The sequence below is a fragment of the Pyxicephalus adspersus genome, chromosome 6 (genome assembly GCF_032062135.1).
Source record: "Pyxicephalus adspersus chromosome 6, UCB_Pads_2.0, whole genome shotgun sequence".
Lineage (NCBI taxonomy): Eukaryota > Metazoa > Chordata > Amphibia > Anura > Pyxicephalidae > Pyxicephalus > Pyxicephalus adspersus.
Window position 1 is genome coordinate 74,080,242 of NC_092863.1, and position 16,285 is coordinate 74,096,526.

Sequence of the window (16,285 nt, forward strand, 5' to 3'; positions counted from 1 at the left end):
CCTTGGATATTGTGGCTGCATAAGGGTCAGTTTACTTCTTTGCAGTGCAACAAGTCACCCCACATTACTGCTGCATACATAAGCAGGCATCTCTTTTGTTCATTTTCTGGACCACTTTGATGCATTTAGCAGCCTCTTCAGGTGAACGAGTTATCCCAATGCATGGCATGGTATGACGTGAAGTGGTGTTTATGCATATGTTCTGCAGAAGGTTATATATGTGAATGGGCCCTCTATTCTTTTTCCAGACTTCTTGCCATATATTTGAACCTCTCAATGACTCAATTATTGTCCTAGAATGACTTTTCTTTTTGGAAAGAAGTGTGGTACAATGCAGGGTCGTCTATTTCCAATCTTTAAGGGCCACACATAGGCTGGCAATTTCAAATAAATCAAATGCATTTTGTAAACCATATCATACTAAATTTTCTACTGACTGTTGTAGAAATTCTAACAATGTGCATAGATTCCGGCCGCTAAGGGCTGGAGTTGGGCAACCCTGCTATACATTATCCACAGACCTGCCTTGTCATCATGGGGCAGGAAGTGTTTTGAGACTACAGTAAACTTCACTATAGTTCAAGAATTATGTTAAACAGATATAAAAACAGACTAAAAGGAACCAAAATGGTTAATAGTCTATGTTTACATATATTATAAACAAATAGGAGAATAATGAAAACTGCCAAAACCAAGAAAGCAATTGCCTGTAGCAAACAATGGGATTATTTGTCGCATTTAAAAGTGAAATTTAATTGTTTGTTATATTTAACTGATTATTGTGTTTTCTTTGCAACATATTACCATTTTATTATAATATATACTCTCAAATAAAACTTTTTTTTATGAAAGACACTAGTATTGCTTAGCACCATTTTGATTTGCTTATTGTCATTTAGATTTTTATTTAATCTCTAATCTAATCACCCTGCAAAGGCATAATTGGAATTTAGAACTGATTTTGATATTTTAGCAGTGTTTAATCCTACTGTGCAGTATTAGCAGAATTTGGGAAGTAGGATAAATGTTAGCTACAGACTGCATTAGATGTAGTTTTCCTTTGACTGAGCTATGCTATTTATGGTGTGATAAATTCAGATGTACAGTACTGTAAGATCTAGTATATTATGGTTGGTTGCAAGGACTGCTCTGATTACAGCACAATAGTGCATTACATCCATAAACTAGTAATTAGCTCACCTCTTGATGTTGATGCATTCTCCAAGTGCTTTACTACATCTAGATAATAACACACATTATCTTGTACTTTTCATTTGACATAATATCTGAATACATGTATATTTTTTGTTTTTCTACCATATTTCACTCAATACTTTGATATGGCTTCTAAACATACCACAAAAGAAAATGTTTTGCCAGAATACTTTAACCCGCCTAGCAGTAATCCCGAGTGTGACTCGGGGTGGATTTTCCAGGCCACAAACAGTAATCCGGAGTTACACTCGGGGTCACTTTAAACTTAAAAACCACTTGCCTTGCTCCATCGGCAACTCCCGGTGTCCTGCTGGTCCCTGCAGGTCCTGGGGACACGTCTGTCATCTTCGATCTTCAGCCGCGAAGTACAGAGGCGATCTCCGGGGTTTCCAGGTGACGTCGGTGCGTGCGTCCGTGTAAGCGGGCAGAGTGGCGGGAAATTTAAATAATTTAGTCCAATACAAAGAATTTTTCATATAATATATATCATATATAACTTATACAAGCTACTTTACAGTTGTATTACATGTTTACCTATATACTACTTATATTTATAGTTATATTACTGTTTTTTTGTTTAAATTTTATTAATAAATTAAATATTGGACATATTTTGGTGAGTTATGCCTAAGAATTATAGGCATACAATGTAAAATAAATTTACATGCAAAAAAATTGTAACACTTTTTGCATGAAAATATGGACAGAATCTGAACGCTCTACCTATCACTACTCTGTCCTCAAAATGCAACTGCTACCACCATCAGTAGCAGTGGAACTCTATTATCAGACTATAGAAGACAAAGTTCATTCCCCATGCTTGGAATCCAGCAGTAGGGCTCACAACAAAATTATCTTGGGGTCTACAGGACCCTGTGATTTTCTTCTAAGTTCAAGAAATTCATGCAAAATCTGGGATTTTAGAAGATATGCTTGTAAATAAGGCCAAAATGTAACACACTACTCAGTTCTATGCAGCACCAAATTAATTTGAATCTAATACATTTGTGTTTATTTTTTTTATTTTAAATTATTCATTTATGTATATTGCTATGTGTTACCATCTGTTTGTTTTGCATTTCAGATCTATGCCATCCAAACCCCTGTCATAATGGTGGAATTTGTGAAATCAGCGAAGCATATCGTGGTGATACGTTTATTGGATATGTCTGCAAATGTCCCCGTGGGTTTAATGGAATCCACTGCCAGCATAGTAAGTAATTCTATTATAATTCTATGTTATTCATGGAATAAAGACTTATCAAAATTAACCATAAATGTCAATAAATTGTGCTGTAACTTTTAGTAATGAGCCATAAAACAAGTGGACCCAAGAGGTCTCCGTTTTGAGATTGTTGATGGTTTGTGAATATTTTTGTAGAATTTAAAAATATTTACCACTAGTTCTTTGTTTATTGCTGATCACTCTGGTTCTTGGGTGTGCATTCCCAGCTGCACCAGAAGTTCAAGTAGTATATCTCTAATGGTTATGTATTTTTGATACAATTTACAGCAAGATAAAAAGTTTGTTAAAAACTACCAAAAACATACAAGAAGTTGATGGTAAGTCAATGTAGGACTGAGGGACGTTTTAAAAGGGGTGACACATTAATCCAGACTTCCTGATCTACTGGTCAAAAAATACCAATCTCAGGGAAGTGCAGGGTTCTTTGGGCAACAGGTCAATCAATAACATACTATAAAGAGCTAATATTATTACTACACCATATTTATATGGCGCCAACATATTACACACCACTTAACAAAGTCAATAGTAATGTCACTAGTTGTCCTTCCAAGTAGCTCACAATCTAATGTTCCTACCATAGTGATGTCATTAATACAGTCTAAGGTCAATTTGCGGGGGGAAGCCAATTAACCTAATTGCTTGCATGTTTTTGGAATGTGGTAGGAAATTGGAGTACCCGGAGGAAACCCACACAAACACAGAGAGAACTGGCAAACTCCATGCAATGTGCAATTACATCTAGAAACCATCGTTCATCTCTTTTAAACTAGTCCAAATTATAAAACAATTCTCATGATTACTGTTTCAATATATAATCATTTACTAATTCAGCTGCATTATATTCTTATCACCTGAAACTTCATAAAAACATCTCTAAAAAATTAAATTCTGCTCACCAGACTGCTTCACTGATTGATTGTCATAGAAATATGAAATTTTCAGGCTACAAAGTGGACCCTAAGAGCTGCTACTAAACCAAATTTAACCCCTCTACAGCTAACAAGTTGCCAGATACGGGGTCACCAACATAAAATCCTAACAACAATTTTCACATTAAGTGGGGCTATTTCAAGACCAGAATCCGTAAATTGAGTCTGCATGTTGGGGACCCCCTGGGGGCCAACTCTCATGGCAATGAAAATTAGGGTACTGCCAATAGTCTGTGCGCTGTGGTGCCCCTTAAGATAAAAAAAAACTTCAAGGCTGCGTTCAGGTTGGCGGTAAGGTTGCAGTGCGGTTACCCCTTCCTCGTGCCATTGAACCCTGGCTCGGAGGAGACACTCAGTACCGCTCACTGCCGCTTGGAGTCAAATCTGCAGACACTGCGGTGCGAGGGACTGAGCGGCTGGCAAGCTGCCTGTTACACATAGCTGAACACTTACATTCTGTGAACCCCAATTTCTCTGAAACAGAGGGTTGTTGGCAACTGGAAATGTGGAAACCAGTAGGAAACTTCTTTTGTCCCCCTTCCCACCTTCCCTATTAAAATGTTATACCCATCAAATCATGCCACCCTGTCACATGTAGCTCACCCTACTCTCTATAAACCCCAATTACTCTAAGAAAAGGAAAATATGACTGCAAGTGCAGGACTCTTTAATAATATGATTATTACACAGTATTTATATAGCGCCATCATATTATGCAGCGCTGTACTAAGTCAATAGTCGTATCACTAACTGTCCCTCAAAGGAGCTCACAATCTAATGCCTTTTGGCTAACTCCCTAAAATTTCATCACTACGGCGCCATCACAAGATACGAAAAATTATACCTGTCTTACCATGCTACCCTGTCACACATATCTGGCCACTTACCTTCTGTGAACTCTCATTTCTCTAGAACGGGACATGTAGGGCCCTGAAGATGTACTAATACGAACTTGTACCCCTTAGCTATCTGTCACATGAATCCATTGCAGAGGATCTTGATTTGTCATCTCTTTTATTTGGTGCATGTATGTTATAGTAACTACAAACATTTCAATTTCATTTTAAATTAAAACTGTTCTTTAGTTTTAAATATACATCTTAATGTTTGTTTGCATTGCGGCCCACAAGTTTTATCCCAATGTCAACAGCGGCCCCCAGATGAAAAAAGGTTGGGAACCACTGGTTTAGATAATGTTCTGGGAAAGAAGGAAAAGGGAGGGATAATGAGAGAAGAGGAATGTCAGCCCTTGCAGAAGCAAATATAAGACAGAGAATAGAGTAATTATCCCAGCATGTATAGAATAGAAGATAGAGGAAAATTAATAATCGTTATTACCTATTGAGAATACCTAGTGACATGTATTCACCAATCACAGTACAGGGGAAGCTAGAGAAAAACATTGGTGGCATAATGTGAGGTTCAGAGTCCTGGATAAAACAGAGTTCAATGCAATCAGAAGTATATAGATGGCTCTGTATACCCAATGTATTCATGATCTGAGGGATATAATGACAGAAAGTGCCTAGTGAAAGTTAAACATCAGGAAATGTTTTCACAGTGTTGTGATAATGGACATGTTGACATGCAGAAATGTTTGTATTACCACAATGTGTGGCAATGTATATCTCATGTGTTTGTACATTGCAATGGCATTCTTTCCTATTGGCACATTAAATCTATTTCACCCTTCAGGGCAACATATTTACAAGTAGTACTTTTTAAATGAATGGGCTGCCATGATGCAATGTATACCAAAAGATGCCCTAATGTGAACAGACATTCAGATTGTCTCCTCTAAATCACTTTTTTCAGTGATATGCAATAAAATATACTATTGAACACAAATTTCTTTATATTAAACCTTACTGTCTGAATGTGTCTAGCCACTAGCTGCCTTTAGTGAATGTAATTTGTTACCACTGTTCCATGGGGTGCGATCCTCTGTGCATTATTCTTTGAAGTCAGACTTCATACACATTTGAGAATTAAAGCTTTTGTAGTAATTTCCCTTGTCATTTTATTCTTCGTGAAGCACATTCCTGTTCCTACAATTGAATTGCTGTATTATCATTATATATTCTTGGCATATAACATTACTGCCTACATACACTTGCAGCTGCAAGGTTAAACCTAAATGAATACTAAAAGAAAACAATCCACAAAATTACCTAAACTTGACGCAGAAAGAAGTTACATTTAAAGGGTCAAGGACACAGATTTGTATTCTTTCCAAAAGCATTTTTTCTATATATGACCCCAAAAGCATGTGTATACTATAAATGTCTAAGTCATCCACAAACATGTACTTAGATCTGTAGTCTAATGTAAATGTACATTCTAAATTAATTATATTTAGTTTGCCAAAGCACTTTGTATGATTTAATTCAATTAAATTCAATTAAATTAATTAAATTTGTTGTTTGATAGCATACAGTTTTGACCTTATTTCATCCTTTGTGGAATTTCAGTTGCAGATTTCTCTGCGCCACCTCACCTATGAAGTTAATACATTAGGGAGTCAATACATTAAGTATTATTAACACTATTTTTTTAATTGACTGCATAAGCATTTTTTTTTCTCTTGGGACATGCTCCCACAGCCCCCGACAACTATTATACAGTGATTATATACATTAGACACAAAATATTGTGTTTTATGTGTATAAACTCTTTATATTAGTTGTTTATTTATTTATTTCCCTGGACTACTCTTCCTTTATGGCAGGGAATTACTATTGGAACTTCTTATGAAATAGGAAATTCAGGTATTTTTTTCCATAAGAGCTTTGGATTCAAAAATATTTAAAACGTAATTTTGAAATACTAACATCTTAAAGCTTTTGTGAGATTTTCATGATTGGGATTACATATAATTTATTGAAACAATACATAATGATGCTTTCATGTAAATTTTCAATAAAGTACGTACTTACACTCCAAAATGCTTTTGAGTAATGACATCTCTGTAAAATGTCTTCTTGGGATTGTTCCTCTGTAACTTGCTTCTTCTCTCTTTGAGTTTTAATTTGTTTGAATCTGCTGTTTTTTCCTTTGAGCTTGTCTTTCTGTTCTCATGACTACCATTTGCCTTTATTTATATCGTCTTTTGTGGGTGTTTGTGCTCTCTGTATTCTGTCACATTAGAAAGAAGTATGCATAGTCGTCAGTGCTAATCATTTAAGATTCATAAGGTGAGGATCCAGGGAGCCAAAGATTATTACAGTTTGCCTTTGGGCTGTTATTCCCTGCAGCAAAGAGACTCTGGGAACAGGCTGATGCCAAATTATTCATTGCCAATAAACGGTGGAATGCACATAAAGCTAACATTGGTTCTGTATGTGTACAGAAACACAAATAAAAATATATATTTGTATCTACCAGTCTCAGCATTTTACATTAGACTTCATCACATCAGATAATATTTGCTCTTGACCTCAACCATCGCCTTATTTGTGTAAACTGATACTCGGCTATGTGTGTTCTGTATAATCAATACAGGAAATTACTCTGTAGTACACAAGTTCTCTGGTCAGGCAGCAGTCAACACAGCAAAATGATCAAGCTCAAGTTACATTATTCATTGGCATTTTTAGGGAAGACATTTTTCTGGCACATCTGCCTGCAGGTATAGTAGAAGAGGGGAGAATGCAGCTAATTGCTGTATCATTTCTGTCCTCGAGTTGTTTTACTATGTAGAAGTTGCTTACAAAAATGTGCAACAGTAGATGACCTAGATATCCAAATCTCAGCAGATAGTTTATGGCTTGATATAACATGATTGTCTGACCTCAACTATTTCTCCAAATCCCAAGAGTAACATGGGTACATTATTTTATGAGTGCTAAGCTAAGCTAAGCTAGTCATGCATAGTAAGCTGGGGCAACCTAGAACCTAATTTGGATTTAAAGAAAAACTATGCTTTGCCAGTGCACAATAAAACAAGTTATTGGAATGTTAGTCCCTGCTACGGCCTATTATTTTCTTTGACTACCCTGCTGCTTCTGTAAGACAAGCAAAAAAGTAATTGACTCCAAACATGGAGCCAATGACTTAGATCCCTTACTATTATGTTGATGGCCTAACTGCACACAAAATATGAAAAATCTCATTAGTAAGTCATTTAAATGACAAACTGGACTGGTCCTAATTCTCCAAAAAGTCTAGAGTACATCAATAAAAATTTGAAAAATAAAGCAGTTTTTAAGGATACAATCCTGGATTTCATCAAGTTTTTGGCACTACGCAGGGTCCCTGTTGCAACACTTTGGGGAAGGCTCTTTTCTGTTCCAGCATGACTGTGTCCTTATGAACAAAAGTTACATTAAGGCATACTTTGATCCATCTGGTGCTGAGAAACCTAGCTGGCCTATATAGAGCCCTTAGTGTAAGGCTGGACCAGCAACAGTACTCATTAGACGCCAGAACCCCAATCTATTGCGGTACTCTTCTCCTATAGCAAGCCCATGCTCAGCTTCAGGAGGCTAGTTGCCGTTCCAGTACACGTTTGCCCCCAGGACTTTTTTTGGTGTCTGGAGAAAGACTGAGAGAGGACCACAAGCTCAAATATAACACAGTATCAGGATTCCAGCATAAACAAGCACTGCACCTCTTCAGACTGTGCACAGGGGATGCCAATAAGTACAGTATAGGCTGCGTTGCTAGAGGTGTACTGGGGCGTCTGCTATTCAATTGTTCTCCTTGCTGCTGCAAATGACAACACTGGACAGAATAAACAGTGTTTGATACTGCAATGGCGCACATCATGGGATCGCTGGCCAGACAAGCATCTCCTAAGACCTAAACAATTTGAGGTTCAAGGCGAACTTAACACTTTTGAGATTGATTTGAATACCAATTGTGAACCGGGCTTCTCACCCAACATTAGTAAATGACAATGCTCTTTTCAATAAATGGGCACAAATTCCCAAAGACACGCTGAAAAATCTTGTGCAAAGTTGGGGCTGCTATAGCTCATACTGCCTAAGATCTCAGAAAGGATAAGGTCAGAATGATGTGATTTGGGATGGTCAGGTGGTCATGATCTATTGGCCATATAATGTACATCTATTGTAAAGCCCAGATAAGGTTGTGGGGATTCTTTCCACTTTGCTATATGGATGTGTGTATCAAGAAAATTGACTTTGGCCAAACAGCTAATTATACAACCACAGTGCATATACAGTATGTGTACAAGTGTGTTTTGTGTGCTTGGATAGTCATTTTTTATGGATTATTCATTTATGTCATTTCATTACCAAACAATTTTAATTCTTGCTTACGTCAATTATTATTCATTGACCTTTATCATAAGCCTCCAATTAATCGTAAATTGTAATCACAGGCTAATTAAAGTGGGTAAGATTTCACAAGTTGTCATCATGTCAGTTACATGTTTACTTTATCATTTAAAGTACAACATCTGTTCATTCAAATATCCCTGCAATCAGTGGCTATTAGTGTATTATATTAAATAATGAATTACAGAACTATTAGCACTGCTCATTGAGGAACAGACTACAAAGTACACAGGTTAACATGTCATTTTCATCAGATAAAATTTTATGTGGTCTTTGTAGTATTTTTAATGTGGATTTCAAATCTGTGTTCAGCTTTTCTCTAGCACGTCTAGTTTTTGTGATGCAGCTAATTATATATTGTGTGAAATTCATATATAAATAGCCTTAACATATCACAACATTTAACAACCGTTTTCTTTTTTTAAGGTTAGAGACTGCACTAGCTGCAATTAATTTTATTTGTCATCATGCCTAGAAATTGCCTTCATGATCCAGACAGTTTCTGTTATGTGTGGTTCATTTCAGGACGAAAGCACAACGCCGCCAAATTACCACAGAACCTAAAAAGATATACAAATTATATTTCAGCTCTCCACTTCGTGACCAGGATAACTCTTGGGCTCCACATGTCATCTGTACCAGTTGTCCCAACGGACTGTGTGACTGGCTAAATTGTCGTAAAGCAGCAATGCCATTTGCAATCCCGATTGTGTGGAGAGAACTGCAAGACCATATATTCGACTGCTATTTTTGCCGTGTCAGCAAAAGTGGATTCTCAGGTACAACTAAGCACAAAATTGTATATCCCAGCCTTCATTCAGCAATTTGGCCTGTTCCCATTATGATTCATTGCCAGTTCTGGTACTGCCACATGATGGACTTGCTTCTGTAGAAGGTGATGAGGAATGCGCTGGAGTTGCAGCCAGTTACAACCCCGAATCATCTGATCCTGTCTACTTGGCCGATGAAGATTTAGAACCAGAGACCTTTACACAAGCAGAGCAGAGTGACCTCGTTTGTAACTAAATCTCTCCAAAGACAAAGCAGAACTTCTTGCTTCAAGGCTTAAACAGAAGAGCTTGCTTGGAAAGGGTGTAACTGTAACTCACTACAGAAAACGAAATCATACCTTGACAATGTTCTTCACTAGTGATGGCTCGCTGTGCTACTGTCATGATATAAATGCACTCTTTACCAGTTTGTCACAAGAGCATGTTCAATCTGAATGGCGTATCTTCATCGATTCCCCTAAAAGAAGCTTGAAAGCAGTCTTACTGCATTTAAAGCAATCCAGTATAAAACACACCAGTCGGACATCTGTGGGGATCTAAAGGTCATTGGCTTGCTGATGGGAATGCAAGGAGGTTTCACAAAATATTGTTGTTTCCTATGTCTGTGGGACAGCCAATCTACGGGACACCATTGTATCAAGCCTGATTGGCTACTAAGAGATACCTTTAAGCCCAGAACAAGCAGTCCCAAGTTTCTGCCTCTGGTTGATCAGCAAAAAATATTTCTGCCACCTCTCCATATCAAGTTAGGCTTGATGAAGAACCTTTTTGTTAAGGGGAACTCCCAGATATCTGTCCCCTCCCACCCTGGGGAATGAGTACAGGAGTACATATTACCCTTTACCTAAAAATGAGAAAACTGAAGAGAAAAAAAAAACATCTTCGTTAGCCTTTTTTTTTTAACCATAACGCAAGGTCCAGTGATGTCCAAATAGAACATTCCATCACAATCAGTCTAGGATTAGCAGCTGTTGGAGGTCTGCTTCTGCTATTGTATAGAAACAATCCTGCAGGGGTTTAGCCAAAGACATCTGTCCTCAACCTCTCTGTTTCATGCTTGACTGATTGAGGGTAAGCAATAATGACGTGAATTGTTGTCATCCAGCTCTGGTGGCATTACTATACCTGTCAATGGCAGGTATAGTAATCTTGGATCAGAGCTCTCTTACCTGCTAGAACATTGATTTATTTGTCTGGCAGGAGTTTACGCCACCTTACTAGTGCTCCTGGTGCCAGCTTCTAAAAAAAAAGACCCTCTGTGCTGTAATAGATTGTGTATATGGTATTTTGTAGGGCTTTGCATACATTTTAAACCCCAATAACCCTTGACCTTAAAATTAATATTTAACCTAATGCCCACCACTACATATTATTTTGTTAAGAGCTGTAACCATCAACACCAAATGCTAATTGTCCTGTAATAGTATGTGGGACATAATTTTGGAATAAAATAAATGTAACGCATGTTCAAATCGGGCAGGCCTGTCAGATTGCCATGAAAATAATTAGTGTATTGCAGTTGTCATTAGCTAGTTTTTCAGAATGACTCAGGTCTCAGTAGTGACATTGATTTTAAAATGGAATCTAAATAGCTAGGGTTTCTAATGATTTTGCTATGGGACCCACATTGCCAAGTCTCATGCCTTTCAGTTATTTTATAATGTGTTTATTAAGGAAAATGGAGAATATTTGTTTAGTATCATAGAGTGTTTAAGGTAATTACAGTGTTATACTTCATCAGTGTGTCTCTAAATGTGTTCATTAAACATTTAATCATTGATGGCGTGCCCTCCCATTTCACTGTGATATAGATGCTTCCCAGGTTGCAGACTCTCTCGGCATGTTTGAGTAAGGGGCCCGCTAATGAGTTCCCTATAGCTTGTTACCTTGCTTGTGCTCCATAGTCCCCAGGGCAGCTTTTTTCTGAAGAGCATAAAGATTAGTGTTTCCCAAGGTAAATCATGTTTATGCCACCTTTTCCTGAACTACATAGAAAGCATTCTTTTATGAAGCAGTACAAGAAAGCCAGGTTCCTCTTTTCATTATAGCAAAAACCACTATTACTAATGTAATTTTTTTCCTTAGAAATATTTACTCTAAACTATTTATAAAAATAATGGTATTGATTCATCCTTATTCTAACACGTTGTTCTGAAATAGTAATACTAGAAAGAAATAATTATATAGATTAAATATTCTCTGGGTCTGAAAGTCAAACATGTTTTTGTTGTATTATCATGAATCTGCTTTTGTAACTATAATATATATCTATGTTAATACGCTATTCAAGATAACACAAATGCTAGGTAAATTGGACATTCTTGTAAATTAGTTTAAAAAGAAACAATTAGTTACGCTTCAAAAGAATTGTTTCTCTGTGATCATTAGACTGATCATAAATTGGAATGTTTTACTGATTTTAAATCTGCTTCAAAACATGGGTCTAGTAACATAGAATTTTAAATGTTAAAACCCAACCATTAGGTTCTTATATGTACACTGGACCTAATGTAATTTAAAAAAAATGTTTTAATCTATTATAATCGGTTTAGAGAATCTTGTTTAGGCTCATCCTACTTTAGAGTGACAAGTAGTTGCATACCCAGGGGGAGGGGCGATCTGCACTGGATGCCGCAATGCAGGGGGGTGCTTTAGGACTGCATTCTCCACTGGATGCATATTGCTGCATTAGTTGTTGCTTTGCAGTGGAGAAACTTTGGGAGGACAGCTATATCTGGGATCTGCTAAGTGTTTCAATGTAAGCAAAAGGGAGAAAATAGGGAAGCTACTGGGGAGCTGCATAAAGGATAGGGTGGGGGTGGAGGTTCCAGGGGGGATGTTGCTGGGAGGGTTTTAAATGTAAGAGATGGGTTTGCTGGTGGGGGCATTTATGGTCACATCACAATTTTCCAAGTTTTCACAAGTTTATTGTCACCATTGGCAGTTTGCTGCACCTACAAGCTTACAATTTTCTTTGTGTTGCTCCTATATGGGAACATCTGCCCATGTGTTGCTTGTTTAATGTGCTTTTTGTGTGTTTTTAACTCTCATTTTCTGATAATGGCTTTTTTCTGACCATGTATTGCAATGATAAACTATTTCTTGCCTGCAAAATGCAACAGTTGCTCCAGGTGTATTGTATGTTGTTGCCCATATAAGGTCCATGTATTGTCAAGAAAGCTACTTTTTTCCTACATATTTAAAAGTCACAACTGTTTGGAGGATCGAATTACTATAATTTAGGTCCCCTGTAGGCTTGTCACTATCAAAGCACACAGCTATTATCCTTATGTTTCACTATGGTGTACCTCATGAGTGGCTAATAAAACCTTCAATTTTATTTTATTTAGCATGCCGTTATTATCCCCATGTTCTGCCATCGCTATTACAGCCTAGGATTTTATTTTTATTCACTTTGCAGATAATTTCCTCCTTTTTCACCATGGGGAAATATGCTTACGGTATTAAATCTTTAAATTCATTTTTAATACATGATTATATATAAAACATTTAGATTAAGAAAATCATTACTGTCTTCAATTTTGTTTTGCCTGTTTTTAGTGTTCTTAATTTTCCTACAACTATTGCAATTAGTTGCATTGTATGGAGGTGTGTTGGGGGGTTTGTAAAAGTAATACTATACTTAAAACATCTCAAGCAGGAAGTCTGCAATAAAACATACTTACCTGGCTGTTTGCAATCTTCTGTAATGTGCACTGACCTGCGTATGCACAGTTCAGTGTACGATCCAAAAATACCAGACTGCCAGGATTTATTTAACTTCTGTGCACATGCTTATAGAGCACCTTCATTAAGAGCTTTCGGGAACTTTTGGTGCTTGCACAGCTAAACGTAAAAATAACAAATACAATTCCTAAACTAGTGGTGGATTTGCCTGCTATCAGCTGCCAGGCTTCTATGTTGATGCACAGATATAAGGGAAATAACCAAACATGACTGGGGCAAAACATAGATCTGTCAACTTGCCCAACACCAAGCTAACCCTCCCTTGGTCCTAGCCCAGCATTTTCCCCTACACTATCTAATAAACATTCCCCAACGTTTACCTCCATGCATTACCCCCACCCACCCCTCTTCTGATTTAACCCCCGCCCCTTTCCAACACATTAATCACACCAACATTGCTTAAATGGCCCGTAGGCCTTTTATTAACCAATTAATAATAAATAACATCTTAACATTTTTAATAACGAAATAATAAACTGTAACACAAATTATTAAATAGAAAACATATATATATATATATATATAAATATATATATATAAAATATAACCTTTTTTTAACTGAACAAATAAATATGTAATATTATGACAAATACAAACCAACAATAACATTACAGAACACTTATTCATTATTGCTTTACTAGTTGCAGGTCCTTGGAGGTCCCCCACTTGTAAAACCTTGGGCTCTGCACCTTACAAAAACAAAAATGCTCCCAGCCGCCCCATACCCAGCTCGGGAACGCCATGACCTTACCTGTGCAGACCCACCAACAAATTTACTAAAAACGTCAAACCAAAACTGGGGGACTCCATACCTTAGATGGGTCCCCCCCAACATACTATCAACAAAGGCCCCTCTCCCCCCGAGGACCTCAACCTCCCCAACCTTATTAAAGGTACCTAACACCAGAATATACAAAAAGAGGGGAGTGAGGGTGGGAAAAACTTAACCCTTCCTGCTGTCTCTTGTGAAAGGGACTCTATTTCCATTTCCTAACCTTTTTAACTCCTACTGACCCCTCCTATCATCCCCTCCTTACGGCACTAACCCCCTCCCACCCCTACCCCTTCTCCTGCACGTTCTTCTTTTTACAATTACCCTTCTGCCCAGTCATGCCGGCCTTCCACTATGCTCCCTCACTCGCACGCTCAAGGCCTATCTATAGTGGGGCTAAGAAGGTGCAGAACAGTGTATAATAAAGCTGATAATTGCATGTTAGATCTCACCAAGCATGGGCTTCTGAGATGCTTCACATACTTCATCTTTTATTGGAAAAGCAGGTTGACTTGGACAGCAATAAACCATTCCTTTCAATGATCTTTTATCATTCAGGCTCTCCTATATTTTGCAAATATGTGTGTTAGGTAGACAGATTAGTACAGCTTCTGCTCCCCCCCCCCCCTTTTCTCTGTCATTCACAGAATTAAACTGGGGCCCATACTTTTTTAAAATGGCCAAAAGGGAGAAGAACAGAGACTATTGCGGTGGCACATGAGACTTCTACAGCTTGCATCCAGGGCTGACTGGAAGGACAACAGGAGCTGTATTATTCTGCCTTCTAAACAAATTGATTTGAAAAACAGAAATCCTGCATGATTGATATTTGCTTCTGAGGCAAAGAAATGTTTTTGTGCTGTAAAACTAGTAAGGTTACCATTGTTGGGATTTAACGGCACAACAGTCAGGATATGCCATGATCATTCTTGAATGCAGATACTGCTCGTACATGCTAGAAAACACCTTGCCTTTTGGCATCACTCCAGAGTACCAGATTGCCAGTCAAGGCCTGATTATTACTATGAAGTTTTGCAGAATAGATAAGCTCCAGTGGATAATTTATACTTCATTGACTATTTCAAAGCTTTATGTATAAAAAGCAGATGCAGATCATTAAAACATGCAATTGAAATTAGTAAGGTATAAATATATTAGGTGCTTTTGAAAGGTTAATTTAGTCCATTGCTGAGTGTGCAGCAAGCACCACCTGCTCTTTCATTCTTTTTCTGGGCTTGAGATTAAGATGTTTAATAGAGTTTAGTTTGTTCCCCTACAAGGAAGGAAGCTCCAATAGCAGGATGGCTTTACAAAAACAAATAAAAATTATTTGCTCTAAATAAAAAGTAACCTGCATCTATAGTCAGTTCAAGATGTTGAATCATACCATATGCAGTATGAAAATGTAATACTTGTGGCGTAGAGTATTAGGGTGAAATTAAACTTTATTTGGCTATAATGGGTCTCTTGCTCTGAAATGATCTTTTGTACGTCATTGTTGGTCACCAGTAGACGGCACTGTGTCCTCATGTTAAGTGTGTAACAACCTATAATAATATCTAAAATGTCAAAAAAAGTGTAATACCTTTTATATGATATAACAGCACTATCTAGTGGTGTTACGTGAGCAGAAACTGCATTTTTTTAAAGACAATCTTGGTTTATATTTGAGTATATATAGATTTTATTAAAAATACTGCAGCTGTTTATGATTTATAATGTTTTAACAATCTACATTTAGTTCAAAGCATGTTAGAATACATATTATATAATACAATAACATTAATGTTTGTGCACGCAATTGCATTTTGTCAATCTGGTACAGTACAGTAGAACTAACCAGGCATTTTCTTCGTAGCCTAATGTATCTTTTGTTCTGCGCATTGTAAGATTTGCAGGGTCCTATTTGTAGCTCTGGTGCTTTACTTTGCCCCAAAACATATTTCAGTAAACACTACCTGCTTAGTTGCAAAACTGTCTCTTGTGTCTGTCTATGATTGAATTGAACTATATGCAGTATGGTGATGTAATACTTGGGGTGTAGAGTATTAAGGTGAAGTGAAAGTTTAAAACATTAAAAACCTAAGGGTTAACAAACATGTTTGACAATATCTTTACATTTTTTTATTTTGGATGGAGTGGAGAAGAATTAGAACCACTGTTATCAGCAACTGTTAGAGGGTTTTCCCCTCACATAGTGACAAACTTTTACCAAACCAAAAGTGAGAGAAATCGCCAACAGTAACAAAGACAGAAGAGAAAGTCTTAATTTATGTTACCCT

The 16,285-nt window shown here is 37.2% G+C and overlaps 1 protein-coding gene across 1 annotated transcript in view; it reads left to right on the plus strand.

Annotated features, from left to right (window-relative positions):
- Nucleotides 1–16,285, plus strand: part of EDIL3 (EGF like repeats and discoidin domains 3) — a gene marked incomplete in the record, with an annotated part of 336,704 nt that overhangs the window by 143,639 nt on the left and 176,780 nt on the right. The window contains 1 exon segment of the mRNA XM_072416185.1: nucleotides 2,300–2,428. Coding sequence (XP_072272286.1) covers nucleotides 2,300–2,428 — 129 coding nt within the window.